Consider the following 16,544-nt stretch of genomic DNA (forward strand, 5'->3'; position numbering starts at 1 on the left):
ACACAATGTTGACACGATGCATTGGCTGTGGAGAGGACGGTGTGTTCTCTGCTGGTTTCAGATCATTGGGCTCATTTTGCATCGCTGGTTTCAGACGAGAGCAGCAGTGACTCAGTCCAAAGCTCTTCAAAGGGCCATATTTAATAATGCAACAAGGAAACGGATGAACAGGTCACATCCTGGATTCACCGTCGTCTTAATGCAATCAAAGCCGTTATTTATTTATTCACAGCTCAGCTCCTTGATATGGTATATGCATCTCAATACTAGGGTTGTCCATAGTATCGATACTCAAAAAAGTATCGATACTAAAACGTATCCGGATACAATACTCATTTTCAAAAGTATCGATACCTAGCCAAGGAATGAACACTTAAGTTAAGTTATTGTTTTTTATCAAGCTGGCCTAATATTGTGCACAGCATACAACCTCAAAATATTGTTCTAATTGTTATTGTTTATTGTATTTATTTATTTTCTGCACTACCTCAGACCTGAAGCTTGTTATCATAGTTGCAGTTTCTTTTTGCACAACTGTTTATTATAAATATTTAACCTGTGGTTCTGTTCATTTTTACATGTTGCATTTTTCTTGTTAAACAAATATGTTAAATTTTTGGGTCTTTGTTTTTATCCTTGTGGTATCGAAAATGGTATCGAGTATTGAATATTTTCCTGAGTATCGGTATCGAGTTGAACATTTTAGTATGGTGACAACCCTAGTCATGATGGAAAAGTCCATTTCCAGTAGTTCAAGTCAAACAGCCCCAACCAAGTATTGAGTCATATAGATGACATACTTTTAGAGGACAACATTTCCATATTAAACATACTTTTTAAAAATTGGTCTTTTGCAATATTCACATTTTGAGACACTGAATTTTAGGTCTTCACTAAATGTAAGCCATAATCATTATCTACAGAAAAAGCTTAAAGTAGAAAGTCTGATATCGATCAATGAATTTAAAGCTAGCATCAAGACTGTGGTGATAGAGACACATGCTTGTTTTTCTTAATAAGGCTCATTATGTTTTAATATTGTATTATATTGCACTTGTTATTGTGTTATACTGCACTTGTTTTATTGTAAATGTTCATTTTTGACACTTTTGTTGAGTTTTGGCTGCTATTTTGGCCAGGTCTCGAAGGTCTTGAAAAAAAATTGTGAATCTCAATAGGACTTCCTGGTAAAAAAAAAATGATAATGAGATGAAATGAAATAAATTAAGACATGAATTGTTTCATTATGTGTGTAATGGATCTATATATTGTGTTATTTCCACTGTTTGATTTGAATTACTGATAAACTTTACTTACTTTACTTTAGTACACTTACTTTACTTTTGATTGATTGCTTTAAGTACATTTTGATGCCGATACTTTTGTACTTTTACCGAAGTAAGTTTTGAATGCATGATTTTTACTTGTATTGGAGTAATTTCACAGTGTGGTATTAGTACTTTTACTGCAGTAAAGGATCTGAAGGCTTCTTCCACCACTGGTTAGATCTCTACACTTTGTCTCGAAGGCCTCACCTTGATATTCTGATATTCTAGTTTAGATGCTCCTGTACATGCAGCGTGCTGTGCGTACCTGTCCTATCCTGTGGGCGCGGTCCATGGCCTGCAGGTCCCTCATGGGGTTCCAGTCGTGCTCCACAAACACCACGGTGTCGGCCCCCGTCAGGTTCAGACCCAGTCCCCCAACATGGGTGGTCAGCAGCAGCACGTCGATGGACGGGTCGTTGTTAAACCTGCCGGTCAGGAAGGAGGAAGGAAGTGAGGGAGGATCAGCTTTAGAGGCAACAAACAGGCAGCAGGCTGGAGTCTGAACCAGAGTATAAACCGTATACTCCTATATTAGGGGTGTGCCATATCGTATCATTCACAATAATATCCGTATATATTTTTTGTTTTTGGTTTTAAAAAAAAATGCATATCATGATATTGGCAACGTTCCTACTTGATGTCGTGGTTAAAGTTGTTTTAATCACAAAAAGCTACTTACTCCCTGTCGCTAAACACATGCAGCTTTCAAAATAAGAGCACAGTGTGTTAAGAGAATCCACCACAGAATTTACAAGAAGACTGTCAAAATAAGATGCCTTAAATAAAACATACAAGAACCTTTATTCTCCTTTACAATATTTCATTAAAATATGCCCCGGAACCCCTAAATGGTTATTTTTATTATTTGCTCATACTCAAGAGTCAAGAGTGATTTTTTTTTTGTATTTGGCAACTGTTGAGATTTGCACTTCAAACTACATTTTAGATTTTTTTTTATTTATACAGACTAAAAAAAACAAATCATATTTTCTATATTTTTTTAAGTATTTCCTAATATCTTCAAGAATATCGTTATCGTAAAAATATCCTGCAATATAGTGATATTCCTTTAGGGCCATATTGCCCAGCCCTAACTTCTAGCAAGTTCATTTTGTCTACTCTGAATATTATTATTAGGTTCCTTTTTTTTTTCGACAAAGGAAAGTAGGAGATGTTTTTTACCTTACATGTTTCTACTGACAACTTCAGTCTTGCTGAGACGCGTCAGTAGAAACATGTAAAAATGTAAAAAACATCTACTTTCCTTTGTCGAAAAAAAAAAAAAATCTAATAATATAAACGGTATAATGGATAAGACAGATGTTAGCAAGCCTTCCTTTAGAGAGAATAACTTACATATTAAAGGCTAAACAGCATGTATTTGCGGACATATGGAGCCTTTCATCAACTACATTAAAGACTTAGATTTAACGGATGAAGAAGTGGATAACTCGTCTTTGTGGACGATGCAGATTCCAATCTTGTCAGATTCATATTGCTTTTCTATATATGTGTTCTAATTCACACCAATTACAAACGATACTCAACTGTATATAGATTACCATTTTCTTTAACAGGAGGAGCATATAATACCTGTTCCAAGTGTTATGTTTCGTTTGTTTTTATTTTTCTGTCTATGTAAATGCAGCTATTTGAAAATATGGAAGTTGAATGACGATCAATGTCAAAGTGTTATAAACTGAAAATAAAATAAAAATAAAGCGGTGTGCTGACCTGGAGACGATGGAGTGGCGCAGGCCGGCCGGCACGCTGCCGTCCAGCCTCAGGTAGGTGACGGAGGGCAGTTTGGGCTTCAGCAGGTCGTGCTCCACGATGTCCAGCATGCTCTTCAGCTGGCAGAAGATCAGCACACGGTGCTGGGCCACCACCGCCTCAGGGCCCCCCTCGGACCCCCCACCGGCCCCCAGACCACAGTCCAGCAGCAGCTGGAGAACAGAAAACACAACAGAGACGCTGAGAGGCAGAAAAACAGAGATATCATGGGCAAAACCAATATTAGTGCGGATTATGTGATATGTTTCAAACTGTGGGCCACACAAGCAGAGCTGACCAAGGTTAGAATAGGTTTAGATTTTATTTTCTATTAGTGTTCATTTCGTTGTGAATTTATGTTTTCAAATTCAGTTAGTTTTAGGGTTGTCAAAAGTATCGATACTCAAAAAAGTATCGATACTAAAACTTTGTATCCGGATACTCATTTTCAAAAGTATCGATACTAAAACTTTGTATCCGGATACTCATTTTCAAAAGTATCGATACTAAAACTTTGTATCCGGATACTCATTTTCAAAAGTATCGATACTAAAACTTTGTATCCGGATACTCATTTTCAAAAGTATCGATACCCCCTGTAGTATACACAGTGTCAGTATACATAAGCATTAAGAGTTAATAAGTTTACATTAATGTTGGTGACTGAAAAGTGTTATTTTCTCTCTTGAAGTCCCAGAATGAAGCAGAGAAAAGTCGACCTGCAACCAAACAGCAACACACACAGCCGGAAATATTGTTCTAATTGTTATTGTTTATTGTATTTATTTATTTTCTGCACTACCTCAGACCTGAAGCTTGTTATCATAGTTGCAGTTTCTTTTTGCACAACTGTTTTTATTATAAATATTTAACCTGTGGTTCTGTTCATTTTAACATGTTGCATTTTTCTTGTTAATAAAAATATTTCTGTTAAATTTTGGGGTCTTTGTTTTTGTCCTGGTGGTATCGAAAATGGTATCGACTATTGAATATTTTCCAGAGTATCGGTATCCAGTTGAACATTTTAGTATCGTGACAACCCTAGTTAGGGTTAGTTGGTTTTTAGAGTGAGTTTGCTAGTTTTAGTTTTGTTTCTGCTTAGTTTTAGTTTAGTTTTTATTCGTTTTTTGTATTGGGCCAATTGTTGGGTGCAAGATTCAAAGAGGTCATAATACATTTTGGCTTTATTTCCTTTGGAAATATAATTTTGGAAATTTCTTTTCCTTTCCTTTATCCATCTCAGCCCCAATAAAGTTATTAACTCTTACAGTCCCAGGTGTTTTGAATTCTGGTTGGAGTGTAGACGTCCCAGTCTCAGTAAACATATTCACCATGTGTTCCTGCATGTTCACTAACAGAATCCTCTTTCTAATAGAAACACTGGATTATGTATGATAAAAGTTGACAAAACTAAGGACATTTTCACTATAATTTTAGTCAGTTTTAGTTAGTTTTGTAACCACACAATACAGTTTCAGTTAGTTATCGTTTTTTTTAAAAACTCGTTTTTATTTCAGTTAATAAAAATGTTTTTTCCATTCTAGATTTTTAATCAACTATAATCTAACAGTCTTGATTACCTGTTTGAGAGCGGAGAGCTTGGGCGCGTGCTGCAGGTCCCTCAGGCTGGAGTTCTGGCTGGCGAGCTGCTCCGTGATGCGTTTGTACTCTGGATGCTGCGACGTTAACACCAGACTGGGATGGTTGCACAGCTTCCTCAGATACTGCAGCGCCTGCAAGAATAAAGCAATCACAGTAAATATTACTGCACGGTCATCATGCAGCTGCAGGAGATAAAAGGCAAACAGAAAGCAGAAACAATCCATGCTTTAACCGCAAACCACGACACATCTGCTCTGTGAAAATAAACCTAAATGCATTCAAATCTACTGCATGCACTCTAACACATGACGTGATACACTCGAAGGCATTCAGACAGCAGGAGATGAATATTTGACCTGGAAGACGTGTCCTGTGGCCTTCAGTTTGGGCTTCTCCTCCTCCTCCGTGGAGCTGTTGGAGATGCTGTCCTCCACGCTGGCCTTGGCTCGAGACTTAGCAAAGTCTTCATATAACTGAACCTGCAGGGGGGAGAAAGTTTAACAAGCTGTTCCACAAAATAAGGGCTACATCAACATTTGTGTGAGTTCCCGTGGAAACCAGTCACATTCAGGGTTCGTACACTTTTTCAGTGGTCAAATTCAAGCACTTTTCAAGGTCCATTTTCAAGCTTTTCCAGGACCTTCCAACAGTTGTAAATGTCATGTTTTAGATGAGATTTGATACTAAAAGGGGTAATTTCACTTAACCATCCAAACTAGCAATGGTATGACACTTTTAACAACTAAAATATGAGGGAATCTAGAGGCTAGGAGCTAAAGGAAGCTCACAAAAATCATCAACCGGCAGCTGGTGGAACTAAACACGAGCCAAAATAGGAGGAAAGACCCACAAATACTTCAGGAGCCCTCACATCCAATATGGATTAGAAAAACTCCCTTCAGTCAGAAGATACAGGGCAGAGCAACAAGAAACATCTCAGAAACAAGAAGACACAGGAGAGACCCAGGTGGAGCGCTCTTCATTTCAGATTATAGGCTATAGACTATTCAGTTTATATGTCTTTTTCCATTGAAATTTGTAACTTCGTTGTAACTAAATTTTCCTTGAAAATCGCAACATTTTCTAAACCTTGAAAATACAAAATTAAAATGTAAGAATTTTCAAGGATTTCAAGCAGCCGTATGAACCTTCATTATTATGGAAGCTGAGGTTGATCTTCCAAAAATCCCCCAAAAACTTCCCACCCTTTGCCTGTTTATGCTCATTTACAGCGTGAAACTGACTAAAAAATGTCCCTAATGATGCTCAATGGTAGGATCAGAACAGCTGCTGGTCTGTGTGTGTGTTTATTAGAAGGTTTATTAGAAGGTTTAGGGGGACATCGTACCTGTAGAGGACTCAGGTTGCAGTAATAGTCCTGGATTATTTTTGGAGGAAGGTCCTGGAGGACGTCCTCCTTCATCCTCCTCAGGAGGAAGGGCAGCACCTGTCGGTGTAGAGCCTCCATCGCCAGCACACCTGAGAGGAAACAACCTGTTAACCACTGGACACATTCTCAGATTATTATTCTTTATTAACCCTTTGATGTTCAACATGGTCAAAAATGACCCTCATTCATCTCCACATTAACTGTATCAACAGCTAACCAACTAATGACTTGTGCCTTTCTGACATGAACTTACTCTCAAGGTAAGATAAACCTAATAAAATGGTAGGTACAGCTATCTTTCACATTTCACTTTATTCTCTTAATTAATTAAATATCTCACTTTATTCTTGTAATAAAATATTTTCAACTTTATTCTCGTAATCAATTAAATATTTACAACATTATTCTCGTCATTAATTACATTTTTAAGACTTTATGGTAATTAAATATTTGACTTTATTCTCACAGTAAATTAAATATTTTTGATTTTATTCTCGTAAATAAATATTTTCAACTTTATTCTCATAAATAAATATTTTAGATTTTATTCTCGTAAATAAATATTTTCAACTTTATTCTCGGAAATAAATATTTTCGATTTTATTCTCGGAAATAAATATTTTCAACTTTATTCTCGGAAATAAATATTTTCAACTTTATTCTCAGAAATAAATATTTTCAACTTTATTCTCATAAATAAATATTTTCAACTTTATTCTCATAAATAAATATTTTCAACTTTATTCTCGGAAATAAATATTTTCAACTTTATTCTCGGAAATATGTATCTATGCTAACTGCATTGTCCCTATCAGATAAAATAAATTAAATTAAATTAAATTAAATAAATATTTTGTGTCTTTGGGGGTCATTTTGTGTCTTTTTTTAGTAATTTTGTGTCTTTTTTTAGTAATTTTGTGTCTTTTTTTAGTAATTTTGTGTCTTTGTTGGTCATTTTGTGTCTTTTTTTGATCATTTTGTGTCTTTTTTGATCATTTTGTGTCTTTTTTTGGTCATTTTGATCCTGCCTCCAGCGGCCCCCAGGTAATTTGAGTTTGAGACCCCTGATTTAGAGTATTGAAAATTGACTGCCAAAGTGATGTAGTTTTGTCCAAACGTGTGTATGTCCTTGTTTTAATGGAAATAAGATTTATTTAAAGAATGAATCCTGTGATATTTACGTACCTGCCTCCTGTTCCCGTGAGGAGCTCTTGGCGTCCCGGCTGGCCAGGATGGGTTTACCGTAGCGAGCTGCAAACTGGCGTTCTGTTCCCAGGAAGCCCGGCATCAGGAAGTCAAACAGCGACCAGAGCTCCAGGACGTTGTTCTGGGACAGGCGGAGAGGAAAAAACATTCATGAGGCTCCGACGACTAAACACGAGGAAATAAGAAGAGTTTCCCAGCAGGCGGCGAGCGATGACTCACCTGGATCGGCGTTCCCGACAGGATGACCCGGAAGTTGGCAGCCAACTGCTTGATGGCTTTGGAAAGTTTGGTTTTCCCGTTCTTGATGACGTGACCCTCGTCGAGGATACAGTAATTAAATTTGATATTTCTAAAAAATAAAAGAGAAAATTAAGTTCACGTTAGTATGACAGCGTATTAGTGCCACATTAAGAAAAAATAATGTAATTACGGCGGTGGATAACGGGATCGGTCCCATCTGAGGCTGTTCATCACACAAAACAGCATTTTTATATTCCTTCTGCGGAAAAGATGCAACTTCTTGCATATTCTTTTTAAAGTCCTTACTTACGATAATGTGATGCTGATGTGCCAAAAGATTTATTTAGTATCCCCTTGTTTGTGAAACCATCTTAAAGTACATTTCTACAAACGGCTCATTTTAACAACTCTCCGCTTCTAATTTATTAAATACTTTCAACTTTATTGTTGTAATTAATTTAATATTTGACTTTATTCTTGTAATTAAATATTTTCGACTTTATTCTCGTAATTAAATATTTACGACTTTATTCTCTTAATTAAATATTTTCGACTTTATTCTTGTAAAAAAAAATTTCGACTTTATTCTCGTAATTAATTTAATGTTTTCAACTTTATTCTCGTAATTAAATATTATCAACTTTGTTCTCGTAAATAAATATTTTCAACTTTATTCTCGTAAATAAATATTTTCAACTTTATTCTCGTAAATAAATATTTTCAACTTTATTCTCGTAAATGAATATTTTCAACTTTATTCTCGTAAATGAATATTTTCAACTTTATTCTCGTAAATGAATATTTTCAACTTTATTCTCGTAAATATTTTCGACTTTATTCTCGTAAATAAATATTTTCAACTTTATTCTCGTAAATAAATATTTTCAACGTCATTCTCGTAATTAAATATTTTCAACTTTTTTCTCGTAATTAAATATTTTCAACTTTATTCTCGTAAATAAATATTTGACTTTATTGTTGCAATTAAAAATCAAATATTTGACTTTATTCTCATAATTAATTAAACATTTTCCACTTAATTCTCATAATTCCATATTTACGACTTATTCTCAGAATTAATTAAATATTTGACTTTATTCTTGTAATTAATTCAATTTAATCTTGAAATAAAAAAAAATAAAAAAAGTCTAAATGTGGCCCTAATACTCTGTCGTACCACTAAAACAGAAAGCTATTAGATATTAGAGTTGGAAGGAAACTCACCTAAAAAAGTCGATGTCGTTCCGTACGACATCGTAGGAGGCGACTATCAGATTGTGTTTTTTCACTTGATGCTGCAACCTGAAACAGAAAACGTTTCTCGATGTAACTTCCTGTATGCCGAGCCAGAATGATAATACTTTGTTCTCTTGATAAACTTTATTCTGCTGTAACTTATTCAGCTTTAGGAAGAGGACATAAATCATCCCAGCATGCTGACAGCAGTGCTGATAAGGTCTGACTGAGCTTGTTACCTCATGCGTTCGGTGGGCGGCCCGGTGTAGTGCAGCGGGTGGAGGAACTCTTTGCTGCAGAACTTGTTCACTTCATCCACCCAGTGGCCCGTCAGAGTGGGAGGACACACCACCAGAGAGGGCAGCGGGCTGCTGTCGGCCGCCTTCGTCCTGGAGTATTCCTGAGTCCTGGAGAGAGAGACATCAGACAGACAGACAGACAGACAGACAGACAGACAGACAGACAGAAGGCTGAGTCACGCTTCAGAACCATTCAAACATCAGAGAATGAATCAGAGAATGAGTGGATCAGAATGATATCAAACAACTGGATCAGAAGTGGAAGTGTTGATGTTAAACCTGCTTTGTCATTGTGGTCATTAATAACAGAAAATTATACAACAACTTTTCACATTCCAGGGTCTCTGCAGGTTTCCGCAAGTCAAATTTAAGACTATAATGTATGCAATTTAAGACCCATTTCACATCCGTACTGGCAAAAAAAAAGAAAAAACAACTTTTAGTAAAATAAAAGCCGGCCTCTTTTATAAGCCGGGTGTCTTACTGGTGTTATGTCAAAGTCTGTTCCCTGTCGATTGTTTATTGTGTTTATTTATTTTCTGCACTACCTCAGACCTGAAGCTTGTTATCATAGTTGCAGTTTCTTTTTGCACAACTGTTTTTATTATAAATATTTAACCTGTGGTTCTGTTCATTTTTACATGTTGCATTTTTCCTGTTAATAAAAATATTTCTGTTACATTTTGGGGTCTTTGTTTTTATCCTGGTGGTATTAAAATGGTATCGAGTATCAAATATTTTCCTGAGTATCGGTATCGAGTTGAAAATTTTAGTATCGTGACAACCCTATTTACTAGTGAAGTTTTTTATTGTCCCCTCTAAACGGAGTAATTTTGAATAGAATTTGAATATATTGCGTGGAGTGACAGATGAGGAGAGTCTGTGTGTGCTGTGAAGTTGAATGTGAACAATAATAATAATAATAATAATAATAATAATAATAATAAGAGTGATGTGCTGTGTGGTACCTGAGGTAGTGATCTCCTGCCAGGATGCAGATGGACTGCAGCGTCTTGCCGAGGCCCATGTCGTCACACAGGATCCCGTGCAGCTTGTATTTGTTGAGGAAGGAGAGCCAGTTCACTCCGTCCTGCAGGACGACAGAGACAAAAACACTCAAATCTGCCCTTTGACCCATTTAAGGCGGGAAAGCATTATCCCATTTCTACCATTAAAACCTGTTGGGCCGCTGTTGAGTTATTCTACCATTAAAGCTGAAAGCGGATACGTCGTTTTGTAGTATTTGCAGTTTTTTCCCCCACCTATTTTGGGTCTCTTAGCCAATGAAATGCATCAGAATACATGTGGGAGTGTCGCAATGCATCATGGGACTTTTCCAGAACTTTGAAATCATCACCAAAAAAAAGACAAAAAATGACCAAAAAAAAAGACACAAAAAGACACAAAACGACTAAAAAAAAAAGACCAAAAAAGAAACAAAAAGACCACAAAAAGACACAAAACAAATTAAAAAAAAGACCAAAAAAGACACAAAATGACCACAAAGACACAAAGCGACTAAAAAAAGACACAAAATGACCAAAAAAAGACACAAAACGACACAAAAAAAAGACCAAAGACACAAAATGACCACAAAAAGACACAAAACGACTAAAAAAAACAAACAAAATGACCAAAAAAAGACACAAAATTACCACAAAAAGATACAAAAAAGACACAAAAAGAGAATCCATGTGGGAGTGCCCCAATGCATCATGGGACTTTTCCAGAACTTATAAATCATGGTGAAGTCGACTATAGCGGAGGAGCTCAGATATAACAGCTATAAGCTCTCAGATACTTTATGAATTTCATTTCTATCTGCTACAGAGGCTGAAAAATCTATTATTTAGTAGAAGAGTTAACACTTCTGTTGGATTTACAGAAGAACTTCAGGTTTTAGGGGCTGATTTTAAAATCACCAATCAGAGGTTTTACAGGCAGTTTTTGCAGGCGTTTTAGGACTAAATGGGTTAAAATTAACACACAAAAAACTACATTTTCCACTCAGGAACTGAAGGCTGAATGTTTGGGGACATGGCAGCAACGTGTTGACCAACTGTAGAAACAACGGTTGCAGCATTAAACTGGTTTCTGCTCCATTAAAGAGACGGATGGCTGCTCTCAGCCAGAAAACACCATTTCTAGAAGGAACCTGCACACAAACCATCTCCACCCGACCGCTTTAAATTCATCCTGTCAAAGAAAACCATTTCTTGTCAGTGGCTGTTGTTTTAAATTGCCAGCCTGCAGCATCTAAAGCAGAAACCTCCTCCCTTAAATCTGGAGAACAATGATCAGACTGAAGGTGAAGAGCAGCTCAGGCAGTAAAACACTCAGTGTTCTGGGAGTTGTTTAACTGTGGAAAAACACAGTTCAGGCATCATTTATCTGCTGCAGTGGAGAAAAAAACACACCTGCTGGTACTTTCGGAGCTCGGCCTTAATGGGCACGGGGATCTTGTAGTTCTCCAGTTTCCTGCCGTCTAGCAGCTGCTCCAGGAAGTGGCGTTCTCGGGCCTTCTGGCGGATCAGGTCAGCCGACATCGCTGGAGGGTCGGGGATACCCGCCTGGGGGCAACAGGGGAAGTTTGAGAAGCAGAACACTGGATAACAATAATAATAATAATAATAATAATAAGATAATAACAGAAGTCGGCCTGGGCGATTATATGATCGTGATAAATTTCAGGTCGATTACAGTGATCAGCTGTGAGAATATATTACATTTAATTTGGTTTTGGACGATATAAAATTTGCTATATGGCCCAGACCTACACAGAGGTTCTTAAACATTCTAAAAAAAGCTTGAGTTTTCTATTGTGTGTTGGTGGTCGTACCTCGAGCGGCAGCAGGCGGATGAGCGTAGCGAAGCACTGCGTGGCCATGAAGCGGATGCTGTCGCTGGGGTCGCTCATACGGCCGAGCACCGGCACCACCAGCAGCACGATGTACGGCACGATGTCCACATCCAGCTGCTCCATCACACCTGCAGACGCTAGTCAAGGACCGTTACCAGGCAGAGGTAACATCAACTATTACTAGCTCTAACTACTCTAAAATGCAGGGTTGGTACACTTCAGCAGTGGTCAAATTTGATCATTATTTTAAAGACTTTCCAGGTAAATGTTCAGTCTTTTCCAGTATCTTCACCTGTTGTAAACTGCATGTTTTAGATGAGTTCTTACAGACTAAAAGGGGAGATTTCACTGAACCAAACCAACAGAGATGGTGTTACACTGTTAGGAGGAACGCTCTTCATTTCAGATAGATTCTCATTATTTATTACATTAACATGTGATTATCTATAGTCTATAGATCAGGTCCCTTTATTGCTCCAGCTGGAGCTTTGTTTCACTTGTTTCTATGACGACGTTAACAAAAAGAAAGGCCGTGTTGTAATTTTGTGTGTTTTTTTTTAGTAATTGTGTCTTTTTTTGGTAATTGTCTATTTTTCTAATAATTTTGTGTCTTTTTTAGTAATTGTGTACTTTTGCATCATTGTGTGTCTTTTAAAAAAAAGTAATTTAGTGTTTTTTCAGTCATTTTGGGTCTTTTTTTGGTCATTTTGTGTCTTTTTTTGTAATTTTGTGTCTTTTTAATATAATTTAGTTTTCTTCTGTCATTTTGTCTTTTTTTTTTAGTAATTTTGTGTCTTTTTTATGTAATTTAGTTTTTTTCTGTCATTTCTAGTAATTTTGTGTGTTTTTTGGTAATTGTGTATTTTTCTAATAATTTTGGGTCTTTTTTAGTAATTGTGTATTTTTGCGTCATTTTGTGTCTTTTTTTAAAGTAATTTAGTGTTTTTTCAGTCATTTTGTGTCCTTTTTTAGTAATTCTTTGTCTTTTTAATATAATTTAGTTTTCTTCTGTCATTTTGTGTCTTTTTTTTTGTAATTTTGTCTCTTTTTTTGGTCATTTTGATACTGCCTCCAGCGCCCCCAGGTAATAAGTTTGAGACCCCTGCTCTAAACGGATGTTGTCAGATTGAAGAGAAATACAGTAAGAATTTCAAGCATTTACAAGCACTTTATCCAAAATCCTTGAAGCACTTTCTAAACCTTGAAAACACAACATTTAAATTCAAGCATTTTCAAGGATTTCAAGCAGCCGTACCAACCCTGAAAACAGCATTATTGCATCTCTATGAACAAATGAGAGAATTAATTGTGTCCTGAAGGATACAGGCCAGAGCCTCGATGGCTCCCTCCTGCTTGGTGCAGTCGTCGATAGCAGCCAGCCAGGGCAGGACGCGCTCCAGGAAGCTGTTCATGGTCTCCAGCATGGCGATCTTACTGAGCACGCCCACGCAGCGCGCTGCCATGTGGCGCACCGCCGTGTACGGGTGCTGCAGGCAGGTGAACAGGTGGGGGATGTGCTCCAGTAACTAGAGAGAAGACAGAAAAGGAGACGCAATTCAGTTATTTGCTTGTATTATAGAAGCTGGTTTAAGATGCTTTAATTAACTTAATTAACAGTGGCGAAACCAAGCATTTATTGAGAGTTTGTACATTACAGTAGCTGGTTTTATGACTACGGGCAGCAGCTTACACTCCTGTTATATTTGTTTCTCAGAAAAAATGTTTGTGGATCAATTTGACTAAGAGCATTGAATACATATTGTCTTTGACCTTTTATAACATATACCATCTAAAGTCACTGTTTAATATGAAATTATAATCTAGTGGACTCATTTTAAAGGTTATTTCTAACATTTTTAGACACTGTGAGCAAAATTCATTCAGTTCTTTTTTAAGTTTATTAAATAGTTTATTAAATATTTATCATATAAGTGTGGGGGAAACCATGACATTTTTATCTGGATGCATTACGGTAATGAATTTGTGAATCAAACATGTTTAAAAATATAGAAAATATTATTTTAACACAAAACAATGAATTGTGCCTCATTATGGCTATATTGTTAATTCATATAAAAGTGAAATATATATAGTTTAATAAAGTATGTCCTTATAATCTTCACAGACATAGCTTAGACTGAAATCATTCGTCCCCCTTGCACTAAGACTTTTAAATTCTTCATAGGGTTTTTATTTTATTTTTATCTATTTATTTATTTATTTTCCAATGTGTCCATTCTAAGCTCCATGTTGTCTGATGTGTGTTGTGTCGACTATTTATGCATTGACTATTTGTTGGTGGCCATGTGGGCCGTATGAACCACGACAACCTGCTGCTCAAAATGAATTGCCCCTTGTGGGATTAATAAAGTTGTTTGAATTTGAATCACCCAGACCCATAAGTCACTTGGATACAAGTGGTCTAAAAACCTTAAAAATCCCCTCCAAGTCTTTCCTTCAGTAAACAGCATAGATAAACATTATTAGAGCAGAGCAGCTTCAGCGTTCTCACCAGGGGTTTGAGTTCAGCAGCCATGGCTCCAGCCATGACTTCCAGCACCTGAAGGGAGTTGACCAGATCCTGAGCTGCAGCGTCCCCTCTCTCCAGCTGGACCTGCCTATCTGAAACACAGCAGACACAAAGTCACTCAGGGTCCGGGCTACATACCAAGGTTATTACACTTCACCAGAACTAACAACATAACCAAAACTAGAATAAAAAAAAAAAAAAAAAAAACGACATCAGATTCATCATTCAACATACCAATGCACTGATTTTCCGTCACCACGGTCCTCAGAGGTCCCACTGTGTTGTCCCATAAATACGGCAAAGACTTGGTGAAGTCTGCTCCGAAGTGCCTAGCAACGGTTGTCAGGGAGAACTCTGCTCCTCTTCTCTGGATGAGAAACGGCTTCTTGCTCTAAAGAGGAATATATGTTCGAAAAAGTAAGGACAACGAGTCATTCCTACGAGCTAAATGTGAGGAAAATATCCTCTAGTGGATCTCTGTACCTCGTCGTTGTCGGTGCTGATGGTGCTGCCTGGAGGAAGCTCGGTGCTGGGGGTCTTTGGGGCTTTGGGGGCCGGGCCCCTCTTACTGGTGATGGCGAACGCTGCCCTTTGGTGGCGGTACAGAGTGATGATGCCTCGGGTTTTGTTCACCATGTGTTGGATGCAATCTTTCTCCAAGACACTTCCTGATAGCAAGGAGGAGGAAAGAAGAGAATGAAATGCATCAGAATACATGTGGGAGTGTCGCAATGCATCATGGGACTTTTCCAGAACTGAAATCATGGCGGAAGACAACTATAGCTCAGATATAACAGCTATAAGCTCTCAAATACTTTTTTAGAATTTCATTTCTATCTGCTCGATAGATAAATCGATTATTTAGTCAGCGTTGACATCGGCGCCCAGAGGTTTTCCAGGCATATTTTTTCAGGCATTTTAGGCCTTAATGGGTTAAATGCTTGGGTTATTCTCATGAAAACGTTAAAGTATCATGGCATTAATTACTTTAAATATAAAACATTGAAATTACATTTTGTTATATAAATAAATGTAAAGTTAAGATTTTTTAAGGACTTGTTTTGGGAAAAACAGTCATTGGTAAAATTATTAGACCACCTTGTTTCCTTCAATTTCTTGTTCATTTTAATGCCTGGTACAACTAAAGGTACATTTGTTTGGACAAATATAATGATAACATCAAAAATAGCTAATAAGAGTTTAATTTAAGAGCTGATATCTAGACATTTTCCATGTTTTTCTTGATAATGACCAAAATCATCATGGAAAATGTCTAGACAAATTTTTTTTTTAGCCCATTAACGAACGTTGCAAATATTCCACTCAAGCAATTGTACCACATGTTGTGTGTAATTGCATGTATATGAACAAATAGGTATGTGCATATATTGTTTCTATGTTTCTGTCCTCTCCTGACCTCATCTTCCCAATGTTTGTCTATATGTATGTTTGTGAAATGTGTGAAACATTAGAGTGATGATTTTATGATTTTATGTTTTGTTTTTATTTGTATACATGCATATTTCGTTTTGTGCGGGCAGTACATTTTACAATTTATTTTATTTATTTTTATCCCATTTTTAATTTATTTTATCTTATGTAGTAAATAATAGAACAGTAAAATGCAATCTCTTTGTATTGTGTTATGTATTTATTGTTTGTGCAGCACTTTGGAAACCTTGTGTTTGCTAAAATTGTGCTATATAAATAAAGTGGATTGGATTAAACCTTAAAAAAATTTTTTTCATGACTATTGACATTGTAAATTCATCAAAACTATTAACCCACTGAGGCCTGAAAAACCGCTGGACGATTTTAAAATAAGCCTCTTTTCTGGAAATTCTGGAAAAATTCTGGGAAAAAAAGTGTGAACTCTTCTACTAAATAATAGATTTTTCAGCCTCTGTAGCAGATAGAAATGAAATTCAAAAAGTATTTGAGAGCTTATACAAATACTACAAAACTACGTAAACGCTTTCCAGGCTTCAATGGGTTAATGAACACATGTGGAATTATGTACTTAACAAAAAAAGTGTGAAATAACTGAAAACATGTCTTATATTCTAGTAAGCAAAGGGTG

At 36.6% G+C, this 16,544-nt stretch overlaps 1 protein-coding gene across 2 annotated transcripts in view; it reads right to left on the reverse strand.

Moving 5' to 3' along the window:
* Positions 1–16,544, reverse strand: part of btaf1 (BTAF1 RNA polymerase II, B-TFIID transcription factor-associated) — a 51,105-nt gene that overhangs the window by 4,567 nt on the left and 29,994 nt on the right. For both annotated transcript variants that reach the window (XM_059358879.1, XM_059358878.1), the window contains exons 21-36: positions 14,948–15,132; positions 14,699–14,855; positions 14,447–14,556; positions 13,259–13,460; positions 11,914–12,062; positions 11,492–11,644; positions 10,043–10,164; positions 9,015–9,182; positions 8,764–8,841; positions 7,519–7,648; positions 7,279–7,420; positions 6,052–6,182; positions 5,060–5,182; positions 4,682–4,834; positions 3,063–3,274; positions 1,594–1,753 (exon numbers count right to left, since the gene is read on the reverse strand). In XM_059358879.1, the coding sequence (XP_059214862.1) occupies positions 1,594–1,753; positions 3,063–3,274; positions 4,682–4,834; positions 5,060–5,182; positions 6,052–6,182; positions 7,279–7,420; positions 7,519–7,648; positions 8,764–8,841; positions 9,015–9,182; positions 10,043–10,164; positions 11,492–11,644; positions 11,914–12,062; positions 13,259–13,460; positions 14,447–14,556; positions 14,699–14,855; positions 14,948–15,132 (2,375 nt within the window). The remainder of the gene's footprint in view (positions 1–1,593; positions 1,754–3,062; positions 3,275–4,681; positions 4,835–5,059; positions 5,183–6,051; positions 6,183–7,278; positions 7,421–7,518; positions 7,649–8,763; positions 8,842–9,014; positions 9,183–10,042; positions 10,165–11,491; positions 11,645–11,913; positions 12,063–13,258; positions 13,461–14,446; positions 14,557–14,698; positions 14,856–14,947; positions 15,133–16,544) is intronic.

This window comes from Centropristis striata, chromosome 20 (genome assembly GCF_030273125.1).
Source record: "Centropristis striata isolate RG_2023a ecotype Rhode Island chromosome 20, C.striata_1.0, whole genome shotgun sequence".
In the NCBI taxonomy this organism is placed as follows: Eukaryota; Metazoa; Chordata; class Actinopteri; order Perciformes; family Serranidae; genus Centropristis; species Centropristis striata.